General features: G+C 38.3%; 1 protein-coding gene across 1 annotated transcript in view; it reads left to right on the top strand.

Annotated features, from left to right (window-relative positions):
- The window catches only part of igsf9a (immunoglobulin superfamily, member 9a), a 56,714-nt gene that overhangs the window by 20,446 nt on the left and 14,840 nt on the right, over nucleotides 1-21,428 (top strand). Inside the window, exons 4-11 of the mRNA XM_015009837.2 lie at nucleotides 2,681-2,827; nucleotides 6,184-6,332; nucleotides 8,084-8,195; nucleotides 10,605-10,746; nucleotides 13,673-13,818; nucleotides 15,996-16,138; nucleotides 19,357-19,497; nucleotides 21,068-21,178. Of these exons, the coding sequence (XP_014865323.2) occupies nucleotides 2,681-2,827; nucleotides 6,184-6,332; nucleotides 8,084-8,195; nucleotides 10,605-10,746; nucleotides 13,673-13,818; nucleotides 15,996-16,138; nucleotides 19,357-19,497; nucleotides 21,068-21,178 (1,091 nt within the window). The remainder of the gene's footprint in view (nucleotides 1-2,680; nucleotides 2,828-6,183; nucleotides 6,333-8,083; nucleotides 8,196-10,604; nucleotides 10,747-13,672; nucleotides 13,819-15,995; nucleotides 16,139-19,356; nucleotides 19,498-21,067; nucleotides 21,179-21,428) is intronic.

Below are 21,428 nucleotides of genomic sequence, written 5' to 3'. Positions count from 1 at the left end.
ATAAAAGTTTGGGTTCACTGAAATGTAGCTGGAAACTAACTAATGAGGATGTTAAATTTAAGTGTTATGTTCTTAAAGGGGTAGTGTTATATGAAATCAGCTTTTTTGAGCTTTGCATCATGATATTTCCTGGAGTGTTGCTTTGATCATTTAATCTCCATGGCAACCATTCAGCTGAAAACGCCTTGGTGGACCTAGCTCCGCCTTCGAGGCTCAGCTCTTCCTCTGAGCTGCAGTTTCCTCCTTTCAGCTCCTTCAGACTAGCCAGCAGCAATTAGCAAACGTCTGAAAAACATCCGATTTCATTATAGGAGTTACTTAACAGTGAAAAGCTGGTAAAAATGTTGTTAAAGGGATAATGGTCCTGAAGGCAGGAGTTTCTTAAAGAGACAGAGGCCCAATTTCAAGCCACAATCAAGTAAATATGTGCCTGGAAAATACATAATGCTGCCTCTTTAACTAATGCTCTCATATTACTTTGCTGTTCTTGACTTGGTTAGATGGTCCAGGTTAGATGGTCTTGGCAACAAGAACATTTAAAATTCGACCTAATAGTGGCTTAATGAGAGACAATCTGTGGGCTCACATAAAGATAGAAGATGTAGAGAAGATAAAATATAAAATTTTTGTTTTGTAAATATGTGTGATGCAATTGGTTTGAGTTCATGGGCTCTTATGGAACCAGGCAACCCGATCTTTTGTATTTATTTTTCTTTTAACAGATTTTCTTGTTTTACGCTTTGTACAATTTCAAGGTTGAATTTTTTGTTATACAGCCCTTTATCATTTTAAGTCTGTGAAAAGCACCTCATAAATAAAATATTTATTTACGCTGCCAAAACACAAAATCTCACCAAGTAATTTTGGTCTGGTTTCTTGGAATAAGACAAACTAGCTTAAAATAAACTTTTCAGGAAGAACTATGCACTTGTTTTGAATAAATACTTTAATACAGATAATAAAGCTCTAGTTCCATAGAATTGCGTTGCTAGGTAACGGGCTGGGGTTGCTAGGTAACGGGCTGGGCTTGGCTGGGGTTGCTAGGTAACGGCACAGAGGAACGTTCTACCAACAGAACTAGAACTTTTTCCATCAATATAAAGAGGTTATTGACTAAACAAGCTTCTATATCTTGTTAAAAAATGACTTGTAATTGACTTGTCTTATATTTTCACTAGAAACTACTTCAAAATCACTTGGTAAGATTTTGTGTTTTTGCAGCACACTTCATGTTTTTTAGTTGAATTGTCATATTAGTGATGGAATAAAGATTACAGAAACTTCTGAGAGCTCTTGTATTTCAGGAAATTACTAAACGACAACAGAAAATGAACAAATCTGGAACAAACTTCCAGAAAATGTAAAAACAGTCGAAACGCTGAGTTCCCTTAAATTGGTGCTTCTCGATTCCAGTCGACAGGCCCCCCTGCTCTGCATGTTATAGATGTGCCTCTACTTCAGAACAGCTGATTCAAATGATTGCATGACCATCAAGTACTGCAGAAGCCTGTTAATCACCAGGATATTGAATCCAGGTGTGTGGCAGAAGGGAAACACCTAAAGCATGCAGGGCAGGGGGGCCTAAGGACCGGAATTGAGAAACACTGTCTTAAATCAAGCCTAACCAGTTCAGCGTTTCTTTTGACGCACAATAAATGGATCATTGATCAACATATTTGATGATGTCACTCAACAAAAATGTTAAGTTTGGTTCTGTTTTTTTAATTTGTGCCTGTATGTTTTTATGATGTAAAGCACTTTGAACTGCCGTGTTGCAGAACAGATGGGCTTCCTGCTCCAACACCCTGAATGGATTCAGCAGGACTTGTTGCTCTAGTGGAATTTTACAAATTTGATCACTTTTCATTTCTGCATCATCTCGTCTCGCTCAGATCTTTTTCTTTTCCACTTCTGTCCATTTTCCCCGGCTGAAATCCAGCAGCATTTCTGCCTCCCGTTCAGCGCTGCACTGACCTATATCACAGGAAGGCAGCGGAGATAAAAACCAGAGGGGGTCAAAGGGCAGGGTTTTGAAACGAGCTAATCCCTTGAGTGTATGCTGATGTGTGTTTTGCTCCACTTTCGCTCCCACTTCTGTCCCCTCCCTGTGGATTTGATCCCCTTTGGCGGTGAGGAAAAGTAAACAGGGTGTGTTATCTCTGGAAGCATACCTGGCTCAAACTTCCTGGATCTTTTTTTTTTTTTTTTTACAGTCAGGCCCGTCTCTCGCCGCCAGGCTCCCTCCAATCCACTGAATCTGTTAATAATTACCATCACAACAGTGACTTCCCTGTGGTACAGAGCGATCCTGCAGTCTGTTTGATGCTTTCACGTTTTATTTTCTTCCCGAGGAGGTGCAGGTTTTTTCTTCCTTTCTGTTGGATCTATCCGTTAAGGTGTGAAATCTACATGGACAGTTAGTCTGCAGCCTCTGAGAGATAAAGGGTTGATGTTACAGGCGGCGCTGGCTCCTGGGAGCCGTCACCTGGCAACCAGCAGATCCAGTTTCTGGGTTTGTGTGTGTGCGCAGCGTTGGTTGAGCGCCGGTTTCTGTAACTGAAAAATAAAATAAAAAAAGAAAAACTTGAACCTTTTTTGTTTTGTTTTTGGCTTTGTTTTTCTCCACAAATAAAAAGTTGAAAGGTGAAAAGTGAAGTCTAGTCTGGCTCTGTCCCTGCAGGGCGGGCGTCTCTGCTCAGCAGCGCCACCCTGAGGCTGGAGCGCCTGCAGCTGGAGGACCAGGGTTTCTACAGCTGCCGGATATTTCAGCTGGACAAACTGGAGGAGGAAGAGCAGAGCAGTGACTGGACTCGGCTTTCTGTGACCGGTGAGCTGCATCCTGCTGGATTAATGCTCTGAAACTGAGCCATCTTTGGGATAACGATGTGATTTTTACCTTCCCTGTCATTGGTGAGCGTCAGGATGGCATAGTTACTGGAAAAAGTAACTTTAATTGAATTACTGATTACTCCTTGAAAAAGTAACGTGGCTATTTTACTGATTACTCGAACTTTCAGCAGCTGCTGACAACAACCCTCCACCGCCTCAGTACAATAATTACATTGAGTTTTTCCCAATACTTAATAGCAAGTTATTTTAAATTTAATGGCAGAATCAACAATGTGTCTCCACTGAAAAGGTGGAGCTGAAGGGGAGACGGTTAATGATTACAACAGCCCAAAAAAAAAAAAATAAAGTAATTTTTGCATGTTTTTTGTGTTCCACTATTGTCTGGGAAACTAAATAGGATTTTATAGCTAATTTTATCAATATGTTTAGCTAACATAGCTAATTTTAACAATATAGTTGAACATGTAGCTAAAACTACATGTATAGTTAAAACTATATAGTATTACCTATGTTTAGCTATTTTATTTTTATTTGTATTATGTTAGCTACATGTTTTATAGCTAACCATAGTTTTAGCTATATTTTAGCTAATAAGTTGCTAAAACTACATATTAGCTAAGGTTAACTACACAAACAATGCTCAGCGCTTAAATAAAAGGCCACAGGATTTATTCTTTTGTTTCTTGAAGATGTTGCAGCTTCTTCATCCATCCATCCATCTTCTGTACACCCTTGTCCCTTGGTGGGGTTGGGAGGTGCTGGTGCCTCTCCAGCTAATGTTTGGGGCGAGAGGCGGGGTCACCCTGGACAGATCACCAGTCTGTCGCAGGGCAACACGGAGGACAAACAACCATGCACACACACTCACACCTAGGGACAATTTAGAGCAGGGGTCACCAACTCCAGTCCTCCAGGGCTACCATCCTGTAACTTTTAGATGCATCTCTGCTCAAACACACCTGGATCAAATAAACTGCTCGTTTCCAGCCTATTGCAGAGAGGAATGAATGCTGGTGAGGGAATTCAGACATTTTGGAGCAGAGGTGAATCTAAAAGTTGCAGGATGCTATCCCTTGAGGATTGGAGTTGGTGACCCCTGACCAATTAACCTGACAGTCATGTTTTTGGACTGTGGGAGGAAGCCGGAGAAAAGCCACGCATGCACAGGGAGAACATGCAAACTCCACACGCAGCTTCTTCATAACATAGTTATTTCTAATCTTTATAAAACATTTTTATATTTGACAGTAACTCGTATATAACTTTATTTTGAACTTTTAAACTGAACTTTATTTTGAAAGAACACAGAAGCTTTTATTATGCCGAGTTTGATTTATCTTACAAAAGTGAGCTTTTACAGGGAGTTGGATGTGAAGCTCAATTTGAAAGTCCAGATTTGTAATTGATGGCTGATTTAGGCTAATTAATATTTCAGATGTACTTCTACAATAATTACTAAGTAACTGTTTTAGTTTTGGCAGTTTTTAGATCAAATAAAAACATGTTTTAGATGAAGACACAACCAAACCTCTGCACAGCGGGAAGCTGGTCTCATTTCCTGCTTAAAACTTGCATCATGTTGCAGAAATCTCGTCCCATTCAGTCAGAAACAAAACAATCCTGACCCTGAAAGAGCTGATCAACGGGGTGCAGCTGTGGCAGAAAAACAGATTAAAGATGCATTTATCCAGATTTTAAATAAAACCCCAAACTCTTGTTCCACTTGGTGGGATTACAGCAGAGCCTCCAGCGTTTGCTTGTATGAAATACCCACCTAAACGTAGTTCTTTAGTTATTTATAATGCGCCGTAATGATTTAAGGGAAAACATTTTACCAGAAGATATCCAGCTTCTCTGCTCCTCTTCAGAGGTACATTGTTTTGATCCAATTTCACAGTTTTCTGTTTTTTCTCAACACATCAAAGTCTAAATTTTATTTATTTATAACCCAGAAAATCAAAAGAATGGTTTATAGCCTCATTAGGTAGTTTCTGCCTCTTTAAAAAGTGAATCTTCCATAATGTCTGCGCTTATGTTGCGTTTATTTTGCTCTACAAAATAAGCATCATATGACAGATACTATAAATTATCAAACTTCTTTAAACGGAAAACTTTTAAATGCTGCTTAAAGAAGTTGGACGTGTGTAAAGTCTCTATTTGCATCAGGTAATATTTAATAATCTCTGATTTCAGGGGTAAAATAAGTAAAGTTATTCCTGTTGACGGTTTAAATATTAACTCTGGGTATAAAATATGGATTATTATCTCTTTTTTTTCCGTGTGTGTGCTTTGAAGTCTGTTTGTGTTTGGAAAACCTTTCGCTGTCGCTGCTCAGAAGAAACGATCAGATCAAAGCCAAGCTGGACCGCGTGAGAGTCGGGAGCGATAACGGGTTCTTCACCCGCTTCTTCCGCAACAAACCACAGCGCCTGCGCCCTGCGAGGCGAAACAAGAGTCCAGCAGTCAGCAGAGTTTTCTCTAAAAGCTCAAATCGAATCTGAGAAATGCAGATTTTATGATTCACATTTATGCATTTAAGTCCTGACTCTAAATCTTTCAAACCTCATGCAAGAAATGATAATCAAATGTGTTTTTATTTTGAAAAACGAAACTGTTGGCGTTACTAAAACTGTTTGTATTATATTTGATACAACAGGCATTTAGGTATAGAGTTTGGCTAAATTACTTTTTCACAAAATTCCAATTTTGTTTAGATTATTTTTAATTTCTTAAGTTAACATAATGTGAAATCTAGTTTGATCTGGAAAAATAACTAAAGTTGCAGCCATCTGTAGCTAATCTCGTTTTTCTCTGTGTTTTATTATTTTAATCTGTAACCAAGTGACAGCAGGAAAGCTTAATTAAATGACAAATGAAAACATTTAATAAAGCTGCATTTCTGTGGAAAAGTTTAACACAGATCAACTTTTTGACAGAAACATTTAACATTGTACTTTGTTTGTTATACAGTTATTCCAGTGTAATTCCACTAATTAAGTGCAATTTATTATAAATTGCATAAATAAATAAATTATGATTGTCCGATGAATTTGCAAAACTAAAGACATTTTAGTTTATTCATGTCTGTAATTTACAAATTTCAATACTTTCGTAAATCATACTGAAAGGAAAAAATACATTTGCAAATAACACAATGTCAAAATGTATTTAATTTTCCTTTTGTAATTATATGTAAACTTTTAAGAATTTATTATTTGCTGCTTCAGGTGAAATGATGGAGAGAAAATGTTTTGACTCTTTTTGATAATCCTTTGATTTTTATCTTGTGGGGGGAAAAGATTCATTTCCAGCTTGTTTGTGTTTTCTTGTTAGCCCCGCCCACTTTCACCAAAGCCCCGCCCCCTGTGGTCCAGGCCCTGGTGGGAAGTCCCCTGTCTCTTGACTGCGTTGCTATTGGCAACCCTACGCCAACCATCACCTGGCTAAAAGACGGCAGCGCCATTCCCAGTGCAAACCTCCAGGTACACAAACAATAATTTACTGGATTTCTCCTAAATAAACAAACAAAATAAACTTTAAAAAGTTTCACTCAAATGACGTTAAATTAACTTTTTACTCATTTCTGAAAGCAAAGTTTATTGTTGCGGTTTTCTTGTGATAGTCGGACGTTGAGTGCGATTTGAAGTGGAGTCTTCAGAGTCGTTCAGCTTCCCCTCTGCAGTGACTGAAGTGTTTGTCGAGTCTCCCAGTCAAGGCCGCGTTCGGGGGCAGCAATCGTCTTTCTCTCTTTATGCTTCTGTTTATTGTGTAGAAAAAGAAAAACATGCTGAAAAGAAGCACCTGCTGTTTCTTAAAATGTCTCTTCTCTGGATGTCTGTTTTTTATTTCAAGAGGCATGTTGTTGGAGGAATAAGAGCGGCCGCGTAAACAGCACTTCTGACCTCTGACCCCCGTATTGAATTCAAAATGGCTTCACCCACGCCGAGCCTCTCTTTCCTCCCCGCTTAAAATGATAGTTTTTATTATTTTCAGTTATTCGTTAGGGAAATATTGACAGAGTGCATTTAAACTGGTACTACTAAATATATAAATCATTTAATTTAATTTATGTTTGTCATAATTAAAATACAACTGGAAATAAATTATTAAATATATTTCAGATGTGTCAGTAGGTTTGTGCTTTTTTTGTAATTATTATTTAATATTAACTTCAGTTTAACTTTTTACCTGTTTATTTACAAATATTTAAAACTATTTAGTTTATTTTTATATATTACTATAAGTATAAATCTATGAAGTATAGCGTGTTTTTCTCACTATATAATGCAAATTAATATTTGTGGAAACCAGATTGTTTTGACTTATTAAACAAATCATGAATTGATCACTATAAGTTTTAATAATTGCCTTTAATATTGATTTCTTCTTCTGTTTTTAATCCATTTTTTTCCTCATATGTTGTCACCTGTGTATTTATTTCTGAGTTTTCTACCACCTATGATATTTTTAGATTATTTTTGCTTTATTTGGAGTTTTTCTGCATTAATATTTTTTGATTATTATTTTTAAAATGTGTTTTTATTATTAATCAATGTGAATTATTATCTAGTATTGATCATAAACTGATGAGCAATAGGAAGTGTTACTACACCTAATGACTCAGTTTGTTCTTATTTAAGAAGTTTTCTGCTGCTAAAACAAACATGCAGACGGGAATGTTTTCTTATTTTTCCCATTTTGAAGAGCAGCATAGAGAATCATGCTGTGTAGATGTCGCTCCAGCCGGATAAAATCCCAATAAAAGTCACTGGAGTTTCAGGTTTTTACTCATCATTGTCAAAAATTATATTTATTTTACAGGAATTGACAGCTAAACTGATGATTTTCTACTTTCTTTACCTCCAGGAAATAAATGTATTAAAATTAATGTTTGATTTTTGTATTTTTTATGCTTCTGCTGCTGCAGTAAAAGATTGTTTTCTCTCCAAGTATCTTTATTTCATTAGAGTTTAATTAGTGAAGTGAGAGTGAAGAACATTATCTCTTTTGACAGCTTTTGTTTGAAACCAACTTACAAGAATTTCTTAATTTTTCGACGAGGAAACGTAAAGGAATGAAGTATTTATTCGCTCTGCAGCCGCTGGCAGAGAACAGCAGTGAATATCAGCAAGTTTCTGGCGCCGGTGTTGCATTTTTAATGAGCGTAACTTTTCCTTAAAGCGCCTCTCATGTGAAATCATCCTGAGTTTCTCCGTCTCGTCGCTCTCACCAGGGAGGAGCGCTGTCTCTGCCGGCGGTGACCGCGCAGGCGGCCGGGCTGTACGCCTGCCACGCCTCCAACGCCGAGGGAAACGCCAGCCGCGTGTCGAGGCTGGAGATCAAAGGTCAGCTGTCGCCGCCTGTCTGCCTTTGTGCCTGAAGACGCTGTGATTTACATTCCTCTTTCCTGGCCTTGCGTCAGACGACACCGTTGTATTAAAGCTCAAACTGAAGTCATCCTTATTTTATTTCACTTTGAAACCAAGTGAAAGTTTAAAAGACGAAACTGGGGATTTATTAGCATCGTGGAGTCTTTCTGTTTTAATTTGAGTTTTTTTACGCAGTCATGACTGGCTGTCAGGAAAATGTAAAAATGAGTCAATTTTGAGGACAAAAGCATGAAGAATATGCAAATATGAATCTGTGCATCATTGGATTACACCGACACAGCTCTGCATAACAAACAGTGGGATTTATTTCTGACTTTCTCCTGTACTCCTACTCCAACTCCTACTGCAGATCCCGTTCCTCGGGAGAGCCAGGAAATATATTTACATAATTTTTTAACATATTTTACCACCGAACATCATCCAGGTTTAACTTAATTTGAGGCTCTCGCAGTCGGAGTGGTCACATTACAACTAATAATCCTCATGAGCCGACTGAAATCACTTTATCTGGGCTTTGGCGGCGGCTTCCTGCTGCGTTCCCACACGGGCGGATTAATCCAGACTAATATCTGATCTGCATGAAGTTGGTCTGAAAGCCGTTGGTGACCTCCGACCTGTTACTCACGCACAGATGTTGGATTACCAGCCTGATGTGTGGTGACTGCTGCAGAGATTATTGTTGTTTACATGTAAAACAGGTGGAGAGACGCGCTTCTGCTCATTAGCCTTCTGCTAACGGCTGACTTCACTGCAAAAATGATTTTTTTCTCACTTATTTTAAGCGTTTTGCTTCTTAATTGCTGCAATATAATATTGCAGTTTGAATGTATTACTTACTATGAGTATACTTTGAAATAGCTACAAAGTAAAGAATTTATGTTTCAAAGTAAAAATTTATTTTGCTAATAGTTGTTGGCGCTAACTTAGCTGCTAATGCTAAGTTAGTACATGCTAGGGTCAACGGTAATATTATTTCCAAGAAGGAAAAAATGTTACCGTTGGGTAATGCTAACTTAACTTGTATCCTAGCTAAGCATTATCAAGTTAGCTAGCATTAGCTAAATCTTAGCTAATTTAGCTAGGATATAAGAAAGCTTATATCCTATCCTATTAATTGGTGTAGAGCTTTTGGGTTAGCATAGCTAATGCTTCTGCTAACTCTAAAGCTCTACACCAGTTAATAGTTATGCTAACTTAGCTTACTTAGCAAATGCTAAGTTGGATAATGCTAACTTACCTTGACAGTATATGGCTTCACAGATGCAAGATATCCTTAATAAGATATAATACCCTAGGTAGGTTAGCATCAGCTAGCAAATCCCAGCATTAGTCAACTTAGCTGGAATAGAAGATAACTTTAATAGGACCTAAGCTAAGTTAGCATAACTGTTAACTGATGTAGCGCTTTAGGGTTAGCATAACTAACTTTTAAGATCCCAGTGTTGATGTCTCCTGCATTTATGACTAATTCCCATCCGTAAGAAAATGTCCACAAGGAAGAAACTAAATTTCAGCTCCAACTTTCTTTACCCACTAAACTTTTTACCCCAACAATAATCATCTTAAGACCCCAGAAACATGACAAAACCAGAACAAACCCACACAGAAAGTAATTCCCGTCATGTTGCAGCCGTCTCTTTCCTGTCATTGTTTGGGCCCAACACGTTTGTTTCAAATAACCACTTCCCACAGGTGTCATAGCTTGATTTTCTCCTTGTCTTTGTGTATTTTCCAGCCCGTGAGGCTGCCCGCTCTCCCTTTATTAGCTCCCACCGCCGCCGTGTTTCTCTCAGTCTCGTGTCTATATGCGGAGCGGTCCAACATCTTCCCTCTGTCAGGTGTCAGCTTGTTGTCAAATCTTCCTCAGACCCTCCAGCTTTTTAAACTTCACCTGCTTTACTTGCTTGTTTCGTGTATTTTGGCCAATTCTGTGAAAAAGCTCTTGCTTCCATACAGATTTTTATTATTTTTTTTATTTTTAATAACACTTAAATTTTTCAGAATATCAATTTAATGTGGTTAAACAACAAAATATGCTGAATAAAATTTCAAATTATGATTTGAACTGTTGAGGGGAAAAATAGCTCTTCAAATTTTCCCCTAAATCTAGTAACCGCCTGAGTCGGAAAACAAACATTTGTCCTCCAGAAGTTGCATCTTCCTGTTTTCTCTTCAGGTTTTCTAAAGGTTTTAGAGTGAAAAAAGGTCAAATAAGTTTTGCATGAAAACGTTCCAAAAATCCTGTTTAAAAATGTTGGCACCACTTTTAATATGTAAATGTTTGTTTTTCTACACAGATTTGAAAGTTGTTTTTGTTTCTTCACAAAAAAGAAGCATAAAACTCTGTGGTTTACTCCTGTTCAGGTCCGCCTGTCATCATGGTTCCTCCTAAAGACACAACCCTCAACATGTCCCAGAATGCACTGCTGCAGTGCCAGGCGGTGGCCGACCCTCCCAACATGACGTACGTGTGGCAGAAAGCCGGAGAAAACGTCCATCATATCGAGTGAGTGGAGCAGTTTCTAATCTCGGTTTTACTGAGTTTAATGTCTGTATAGATTCACACAAAAGCTGCTTCAAGCTAAATCTATAAAACTGTTTTCTAAAAGCTTGTTAGGTTTGGATGACAAACTTTTCCTCTGTCTGTGGCTTGAAAATTGATGGTTTTGACCTTCGGTCTGTCCCTCCTGTGCTGTAAAAACGATTCTGCGCTAGTAGCAGTAGTGCTTCTAGTTTCTCTAGTTCTCTGGGATCATTTATTCTTGTCTTATTACAGCTTCTAGTTGATCCAAATAAGATCTGCTGAAGACAGAATTGCTCTTTAGTCAGACTGAAACTTTGCTCTTGATGTAGAAGATGTATTTATGTTTTGTTGTGTTTGTTACAAATAAAAATGATCATAAATTTTCATTGTAACTACATTTTTGGGTGTTTCTACCATATTTGAACATCTAAATCTATGCTGCTCCTCCAGTTACGGTCGACCTCTTGGATTACACGGCACAAAACACCGAAATCTTACCAAGTATTTCTGGTCTAGTTTCGAGTGCAAATATCCTATTACACTTGAGATAAGATGAAAGAAACTTATAAGTAACTTTTCAGCAAGACATGAGCTTGTTTCAAGTCAGTAATGAAAATCTTCCATCGGCAGATTATTTCACTTATAAAATGGGGAAATTGTCCTGTTATAAGTGAAATAATCTGCCAATGGAACTAGTACTGGGTTGCTAGGTAACGGGCTGGGCTTGGCTGGGGTTGCTAGGTAACGGGCTGGGCTTGGCTGGGGTTGCTAGGTAACGGGCTGGGCTTGGCTGGGGTTGCTAGGTAACGATGGGAGATTCTACCAACGAAGCTAGAACTTTTCAATCGATATTCAGGAATTATTGACTTAAAACAAACTCCTATTTCTTGCTGAAAAGGAACTTGAAAAGTTAGTTTTGTCTTATTTTAAGTGTACTGAGATATTTACACTAGAACAAGTCCAGAATTGGTTAGTAATATTTTGTGTTTTTGCAGTGCAGGAATTAAAGATGGTCTTTGTGTGGCTAGTTTTGGAAAAAATAAAAAGATTAATGACACTTTAAACTGTTTTTCATTCACCGGTTTAAGGAGATTCAAATGTGCTCACCTCAGTTTCTGGTGTTTAATTTCATCGTAAAAAAGCGAAAATGTGCAGCAAAGATCGAGTTTATTGATGTTTAACTGGGAGACGGAGGATCCGAGTGTAAATGGTTGTGATTACCAGCGTTCGCCATCCAGCTGCTGCTGGATACGGCGCAGGTCAGACGAGCAGATGGGGGTGAAGAGGGTTGGGGTAATTTCCATTAGGGCTCCCCTCGTTAGCGTTTCCCCATTGAACGCATCGCGACTCATTACAGTCGAGCTCAGGTTAATTCTCTACACGATTTTAATGAGGGCAGAAATTCAGAGGGGCATTTGGAGTTGATGTGCAGGAAATAGCTGGCAATGCTGGAGTTCAAAACATGGAGATAATTTAATTATCTCTTACTAATTCTGGAAAATTGGCTCCTATGGAAACCAGTGGAGGTGTGAGGCTGGAAATCCAGTTTTTGAACATTTACCTTCAAGTTTTTACGTCTTATTTTGATAAGTTTGGAGTGAAAACCGTCGACTTTTATGAGCCTAAACAGGAAAGGAAGGAAGGAAATACGGAAAAAAATGGCAAAAAACAGTAAAGGAAAAGAAACAGAACAAATGGAAGGAGGAGGGAGTGAAGGACAAGAAAAGAGAGGAAGAAAAAGAGCAACGGGACAAAAAAGCAGAAAACCAAAGAGAGAAAAAAAGATGGAAGGAGTGAATGTAGGAAGAAAAGAGGGGAAGGAAGAATTGATGTAAGAAAAAGGAGGAGAATTAAGAAGGGAGGAAAAGGAAGAAAAGAAATTAATGACGGAAGATGGGAGGAAGAAAGGAACAAGGGAATAAAATGAAGGGAGATAAGAAAGCAAAAAAGAAATGGGAGGAAGCAGAGAAATAAGCAGAGGAAGAATGAAATGAAGGAAGGAAGAAAGGAAGGACTGATGGACTGATAGAAAAATGAAAATGGTCATTTTTCAAACATCCTTGAATCAAAGCGTCGTTCTGACCCAAAGTGAGCCTCAACACAACAGGAAAACCTTCCGTTGTAAACTCTGTTCTGCTCCGGCGTCATAAACCCAAAGGCCGTTTCCCAACGCCGCTGTCTGCTGGCGCGGCCAGAACCGGGTCGGGCCATAAATGGCTGCCGTTTACAGCCAGGCAGGACGGATCCACGTGACCCACACCGTCCTGCTGCTGGGAAAATGAAACCACAGCACAGCTGGGACTGGAGGAGCTGGGGGAACTGGGAATCTCTGGTCACACCTTCTCCTCTCTCCATCAGCTTCTGATGTTGGTTTGAGAACATTTGCTACTGTCTGACGCAGATTATCCTTAAAAAGCCTTAAATTCACAAATGAAAATTAGAAAATTAAGGCATTAAAAAAGTCTAATTCATCTAAAACTAAGGCCTTAAATATTTTTAAAGTCTTAATTTCATGTGCAAAGAAATTAAGGCCTTAAAAAAGTCTTAAAAATTAATAGAAGGCATTAAAAATGGCAACAAAAAAATTAAGGCCTTAAAAAGTCTTAAAAATTAATAGACGGCATTAAAAATGCCTAAAAAGTCTTAAATGAATATAGCTTAATGTATCTAAAATTCCTGTGCTTTATTGTAAGCCCCAACCATTCCCTATAAATACATATATATTTTGTGTCTTAAATTTAATTGGGGGTGGCATTAAAAGGTCTTATAAAGTCCTGCTGATGAAGTAACATAAAAAAATGTTTTTTTAAAGTGTTTTCTGTCCACTTCAGATATAAACAAACCTCCACTGTTTTGGTTTTCGTTCCCCTCGTTGTTCAGATATACTATCTGGATGTTTCCTGTGCAGGTCTCTGAAGTCGCGCGTGAGGATCCTGGTTGATGGAACGCTGCAGATCGTCCGTTTACGGCCAGAAGACTCCGGGAACTTCACCTGCGTACCGACCAACGGGCTGCTGACCCCGCCCACCGCCTCCGCCATCTTAACTGTGATGCGTACGTAGCGTTTTAAATGATTTCCTAACGAAGTGAAGGTTCTGCTGCTGCAGGCGATTAAAGACGGGAATTATTTTTACTGAACTCTGCAACAAAGGAGGGAAAGAAGGAAAAACGTTTCGGTTTCCACTGAGCTGCAACCACAAGGAGGAAAGAAAGGAGGGATGAAAATGGGGATGAAAGAAAGGAGGGAAGAAGGATAGAAGTATAAAAGGAAAGGAAAGCTAAAAATTGGGAGGAAAGGAAGGAACCTTAAAAAGATGGGGGGAGGAAGGTAGGAAGAAGGGATAGGTCAGATAATAATAAAATAAAGGAGACGAAATAAAAGGAAAGAAGCTAAAATTTGGATAGGAAAGGATGGAAAGAAGAAAGGAAGAAATGATGGTAATAAAATCAGGAAGTGAAGGAAAAATGGACAGAAAGGAAGGAAACAAAGATGGTAATTTCTACTCGGATGTAGATTCAGTATCTCCCTTCCTGGCTCTAATACTCTGACGTCACTAATTTAGCTAAATATTTATTGTTGGGGGGAATAATGTGCAGCACCATTTTCAGGACCTACCTTCCTCATCATCACCTCTGATCTAACAGGATTTATTTATTTTTAATTCACGCAGCAGGAGACCCTGAGTCAGAGCAACAGATTAAAGTAACCAACCCATAAACGGCTCAAAGGAAGCGAGTCCTTAAATAACGGCTTTAAACTTCACTGCTCTGGTTTACAGGCTCCAGATTGATTATTGATGCCGACCTGAGTGAGAGCGGCCGCTCTCTGGATCCATACGCTCTTTAGCTTCTGATAGCAGAACATCGACTTTTCAGTTTTTATTTAATAGACGGAAACCTTTAGAGAAGGGCTCAGGTTGAACTGCCGTTTTTTTTACATCTTACAGGAAAACCCCAAAACTCAACTTATTAAACTTTTACCTGTTGTTTTAGAGAAATGGCTAAAGCTAAACGTTTATTTGTTGTGCACAGTTGGCTGAGGCTTTAGAGCAAACCGTCCAAACTTTTAGGTGTTTTTTTTTCCATTTTAAAATGATTTAAACAGACATTTTCATCAAACAACGCAGAAAAAAATGATTTATTGTAAGTCTTAAGAAATTAGTACAGTTTTCTAACTATTTGGGTTGAATGTTTTCAATTTTGAGAGAAAAAAGTCTCAACAACCAAAAACTATAACTTTCTTCTAAAATGTTGCCAAATTTGATGGTGGTTGCCCACGTTGTTGCATCCTTCAGATGATGGAAGAAACATTTTCCATTTCAGAAAAAAGATTGTAAAAATAGAAACTGTTCAGCTCTAATACTGGAGTAAAAGCACTGATACTCATTCATATAATCATCTGCAATTAGAAGTTGCTCTGGCAAAAGTTAAGTCAAGTTAAAGTACTAAGGGAAAAATACTTTCTCTTGTAAAATAAATACTCCATTATTTCCTTTATGATTTAAAAAGTGACTAAAATGTGCTTGTTCAAAAGGTTGCTGGTGTATTCAAGAAAAAATGCCAAGTTTTCAGTTTGTTTGTTTGAAGAGTCGCTGTTTCTCCATAATTACCTGTTAGCAAAGAAATGCTCATATTGTAGCATAATTAATCACACCGTTTCCTTGCCGATTCAGCGTTTTCCTCTTAGTTCACTCAGAGAAAATACATCATCCTCAGCTCAGCTGGATGTCAGAACGAACAAGTTTTAGTCTGCAGATTCTCTCTGCACAAAAACAGCAGGCTGCTTTTAAAATTGCATTATTGACCCCAAAGGGAATTTTGTTTCAACTCCAGATTCTTCAAAAAGTTATGACAGATAGTGATGGCTGTGTGTTTCATAATGTTTTTGATTTTATGTGAAGTCCTTTATGTCCCTGGTTGATGGCGTCTCCATGTGGCTGGCAAAGAGCAACCCGATCTGTTGCCTCAAATGTAGGGCTTCTTCAGCAGTTCTTTTTGTACAGGTTCTCTCTGAACAAGGAGTTTGTCTTCTGAGCATGGAAAAACAAAGTTGTGATCTGATTTTTTCCCCAGAGGAAATCTTTGATTTGGAGATAATTAAATCCTTGACATTTTGTGTAAAACAAATCTAATTTCTCGTTTTCTTTGGTAGAACTGTTGAAACATTTTCAGGATACTGAGGCATGACGTAGCTTAAGAGTTTAATAACTTTGTGTTTTAACTCCACTCAGACCCAGCCAAGGCGCTCCAAATGCCCGAGGAGACGTACCTTCCCACAGGTATGGGCGGCGGGATCCGATGCCCGGCGGCAGCTCAGCCTCCGCTGCTCCGTGTGGATTGGATGAAAGATGGACAGCCTCTGGATCTGTCTCTGGTAATGAACAGTAATCTCACCATTAGTGAGCGGCGCTCACTTTCAGAAATAAGCAAATTTCTGTGCATCGTTATGTTGTCAACAGCAGTTTAAGTGATGGTGGTTCCAGGTAAAGTAGCTGAATCTATTCATTTTCCCTCAGCAGAGCTGGATTTTACGCTCCAGTGGATGTTTTGAAGGATTTGCAGAAATGAAGTTATTGACGTGTCTGCTTCAGGCTGGGAAGGCGTGCGTGCGTGTGTGTGTGTGTGTGTGTGCGTGCGTGTGTGTGTGTGCGTGCGTGTGTGTGTGTGTGTGCGTGCGTGCGTGTGTGTGTGTGCGTGTGTGTGTGTGTGTGTGTGTGTGTGAGGAGAAAGAGTAAACAGCCTTGCTTTTTCAATGGGAGTTGGGAGGAAAGTAGCAGCAATCAGATCCCCTACAAGGCTGTAAAAACTGTTTTGTCAGATAATTTTTTTTGCCTGTTTTTGCTTTTTCTGTTGCACTTAAATGTCTCAGATCATCAAAACAAAATTCACTTTTTTATTAAAAGTGATAAAAATCCACTTTTAATGATGATTTTATCTGTTATGAAACTTCACTCTTACTTACTTAGAACCTGTCTGACTTCATGAAGTAGGCTCAAAGAATGTAAAAACACATCACGATGCATCCTGTCTGTTATTCTCATAAACTCAAAACTGCAGAAATAAAACTATGTAAACTGTATTCTGAGAGGTTTTACTCTGGCTGTGATTTTTACTCAGGCAAGAAGTTTTTCTGATAGAAAGATGAGCAATTCTCAAAAGATAATAAAACTATGTAAAAGGATTATCAATAAAAATAATTTATTTAGCGTTCATTCACATCAGCCATGTTTTCTTCTTTTGACGTCTTTTCATGTCATTTCCTTCAGTAGTTATTGGTGTAGCGCCACCACAGGTGAGGAGGGGAACAGCTTTTTCAATTTGTTTGGTTCTATGACAGCCTCGTTCATAATTTTCCTGATTTTATGGGTTATGATGCTGTCTACACAGAAGTTTATATATTTGGCTACATACTCACTCATGACATTTATGTCCTCTCCATGTGGCTGGCAAAGAGCAATCCGATCAGTAACCTTAAAAAAAGCCTGCAGAGTTTCTGCAGCTGTTCTTTTTTGTACAGGTTCTCTCTGAACAAGGAGTTTATCTTCTGATCACAGAAAAACAAAGTTGTGATCTGATTTTTTTGCAGAGGATGTCTTGATTTGCCACTCCTCTAATCTTTTATTCCCTTTGCCAATTCAGATTTAATTCGTGAATCTGTCTGGGCCGCTCCAAATTGTTTATATTATATAAAAATAGAACTTTAAACATAAATCTGCCAGAGATATGAACAGTTCTGGGCTCAGCTGTGTATAAATATATATGTAAGGGAAGGACACCCTCTCTGACATTCCCTCTGCTCATGATGGAAATTTCCTGCCGGCTTTGCAGTGGAAGGCCATTCAATCATATGCATTTTAATGGATATGGGTAATGTGTCCAGTCTTAAAAGCTCTGGAAGCAATCCCTCAGGAATTCCTCACCTCCCTGTCGTCCCTGACTTTCCCTTCGATCTTTTTCCCCCTTCATGGGAGGAATGAGTGGAGGACCCATTACAGATTAGGATTTCCCTTCACTTACCTTTTACTTCTCCTGATTGGAAAACCGCTTTTCCTCTTATTGGTTTCTTTCTCTTAAGGTAAAAGTTAAACTTTGTTTTCTCTTGTAAAGCCTCCAGGTTTTCCTCCCATCTGTGTTTTTGACACTGGGTGTGATGGATGCGTCAGCGGATGAGACGCACCGCAGGAGATTGGAGCAGAGGCCTGGAGTCGGGCTGTTATTCTGCCAATTATTCCTTCCTGCCGTGGTTTTCACCAGCCGCAGCAGCGATACTTACGGCTTCAATCCGCGGAGAATAATGGCACTTTTGGCTTCATTAAGCCGAGTGGAGAACTTTTTGAACACAGCGAAAGCTTTTCACTAAAGGCATAATGGAAAAAATTACTTTGAGTGCTTTTAATTCTGTTCCTCAAAAACTGATCATGAAACCTGAAAAGAACATCTGTGCTTCGTTTGATTGAAATAGCCAGAAAGAATATATGTATTTATGTTTTATGTGATTTTTATTGGAGATAATGTTTCTTTTCGTCAATGCCAGATGGATAAAAATGCATAACATGGGAGAAAAAGAAAACATACTATAGATTAGTGACAGAAATCTCCTCTCAGAAGGTCAAACACCTTCGTAGTTTCTCACATTTTTGCTTTTCCCATACATTCAGGTGAATGTGCATGAATTATAATGTAAGTAAAAACACATTTATGAAGTAATTCAGCTGAAAAAGGGAAACTTGTACATTATATTGGCCAACTGGACAAAGATGGATGCATTAAGCATTTCTATCAGTTAATTTTGATGACAATGGATAAATTTGAATATTAAATTAGACACAAACACACACATAATCTAAATGATTGAAGAAGATTGAACAGATTACCATTATTTCAGTTTGGCTTTTTTTGCAACGACGCATATAGGCAACCAGTTTCTCTATGTCACATGTGTCAAACTGAAGGTCCGTGGGCCAAATCTGGTCCACCACAGCGTTTTATGTGGTCCTCTAGATTCTAGACTAAACACTAAATGTGCTTAAATATCATGATCATGTTATCAATCAAATCAATGCAGTTTTATCTGTTTACTGCCAAATTATATAAATTTCTCCAGTTTCTAGATAATTATCATAGAAATTCACTGAAAATCAACAAATTCCCACACTAAGAAGTGGGAGTTTATTGCAGATTCTTCTCAAAATTTTCAAAAGATTTCTTACTAAATAGCTGCCTCATCTTTAATTGATATCGGATTATAATAGTCTACATAGCGAGTAATAGAAAGTTGCATTTACCGTCAGAAATAAGCGCAAATATTTCCAAATTAACCACTAATACTTTGACTTTTATTGCAGAAAATCACAAAAAGAATCATGAAATCCTGGTGGGACTGAAAAGATGTTCAATAATATTTAATTTTAAGAATTCATTAATATTTTAACAGTTTTTATCAATGCATTCCGGCCCTTTAAGAGTATTCGTGATCTTTTTTTGGCCCAAAACGAAAATGCTCTAGATAATTTAGATGCTCTAGATGTTACGCCTGAAATGTGGAGACAGGACTAAAGAAAAACAAAGTTAAGTTGTGCGCCTTTCCTCCAGTATCCAGGATGGACTCTGAAAGCCGACGGCTCTTTGGCGATGGCGACGGTCAATGAGGACGCAGCGGGCAGCTACAGCTGTACGCCATACAACAGCTACGGCACCATGGGGCCGTCTGGACCCATCAGGGTGGTTCTGCAGGTCGGTACGAACACTTGGGTCACCTTCTGAAAGGTCACGCTTAACGAGAGCCAAAGCTCATTTCACCAGCAATTAATTTAATAAATCCTGCAAAAATAACAAATTTTACCAAGTATCCTTTGGTCCAGTTTCTACCGCAAATATGGGTGACACTTTATTTGAAGAGGTGTGCAGAAGACTGTCATAAACATGTTATAACACTTGTTGTCATGAAGTGTCAGTCAGTAAATAATGACACTTTTAATGTACGTTTTCATAGAACTCTGCGTTAAAAGTGTCATTATTTACCAAATAATCCAAACTTGACACTTTTAATGGAATTTTTAGTGCAGCTTTTCATTAAAAGTGTAATTATTTACTAAATTACACTTAATGACAACATTTATAAAGACTCCTTCATGTTTATAACAGGTGCTACATCATATTTATGACAGTGTAATGTCACACCCCTTCAAATAAAGTGTTATCCAAATATCTTGGTACATTTGAAATGAAACCAAACTAATATACAAGTTACTTTTCTGCAGAAAATGAAAGCTTGTTTTAAGTCAGTCATTCCTTAATATTAATTCCAGTTGCAGATTACTTTATTTATAACAAAATGTTTTACCCCATATCATAAGTGAATTAATCTACCAGTTCTTTTTATCAGAATTAACCCATTATTGACTTAAAAAAGCTCATATTTCTTGCTGAAAAGTTACCTTTTACGCTGATCAATTTGTGAAAAACGCTAATGGAGATGTCATTAATCTGTCTTGTTTTGTATTTGCTCATCATTTGGCCGCACCTTCATCAAACTGTTCACATTTATTGATTTACTTCTCTTTCTCTGTGATGAAATATTCAAATATTGCTGCCATAAACTCTGAGGTTACGATGACATGTTGTTACATCATAACCTCAAACTGTAATATATTTTATTGGGACTGAAATCGACTGACCAACACAAACTTGTGTAAAATTGTGAAGTAAAGAAAACATTTTCCTACCTAAAATACTGGCTGGCCTTTGACTAGGCCATTCTAACGCATGAAAAGTTTCATTGCAGCTCCTCCAGAGTAACTTTGGGTCTCTCTGCTGCTTCCTCCGATCAGTTCTGTGTTTTCAGTTGGGCGGCCATGTTGTGGTAGTTTATACTAATTAGTTGCTATGGTAACTAGAGGAAATATGGACATAATGAGTTTTATTAGTATAAAAATGTGTATATTTGCTACTGTTTACCGCCTTTGTGTTTGAATAAAAATGTTTGGTTTGAATTTATGTGTTTTTAGACTTATTCAACATTAAATCTCTATTTAAATCCAGCATGATGACATTTCTCACTGTGTATTAAGAAAGAAACATTTCCTTGACCTTTTCCCGCCGACCTTTTGAGGCCCTCCCACATTAATAGAAGTCAACTTGGCCCGACTACAACGATGTCGCTTAGCAGGGGAGTTAATTGTGTGGCTAATCCTCTTGTTATTAAGATAATCTAGTCCAAGGCGGCGGTAATCCAGTCTGGAAATCCCTTGTTTTGCTTTGCTGCGATGTCCTTGATTCAGCTTTCTGCTTTGGCGCTTGGCAGGACCCCCCGTCTTTCAGCATCACTCCAGCCGAGGAATACAGGCGGGACGCTGGCAGGACGCTGCTCATCCCCTGTCAAGGAAACGCAGCCGCAGCAGCCACCTGGAGCAAGGTAAACCTGACAAATAGAAATACTCTAAATGAAAACTTACATTTTTTCTTTAACCAGTGCTGCTTGTCTCTCTATGAAACAAAGAAACGTCTAAGAAATGTTACCGAAAGCCTAAGAACGGACAATTAAAGCCTTGAATTGGGCGGGAAATGCTTGGGCTGGCATTGTGAGACCAACTCTTCCCTGGCGGCCATATTGATAGGCTGTTGCTGATTATCCACAGAAAAGGTTATTAAGAATACTAATGACA

Source organism: Poecilia mexicana, unplaced genomic scaffold (assembly GCF_051168715.1).
Source record: "Poecilia mexicana isolate PSO_F unplaced genomic scaffold, ASM5116871v1 scaffold_12, whole genome shotgun sequence".
In the NCBI taxonomy this organism is placed as follows: Eukaryota; Metazoa; Chordata; class Actinopteri; order Cyprinodontiformes; family Poeciliidae; genus Poecilia; species Poecilia mexicana.
Note: the sequence above shows the minus strand (reverse complement) of the source record. Positions and strands in the feature narration are given on the sequence as shown.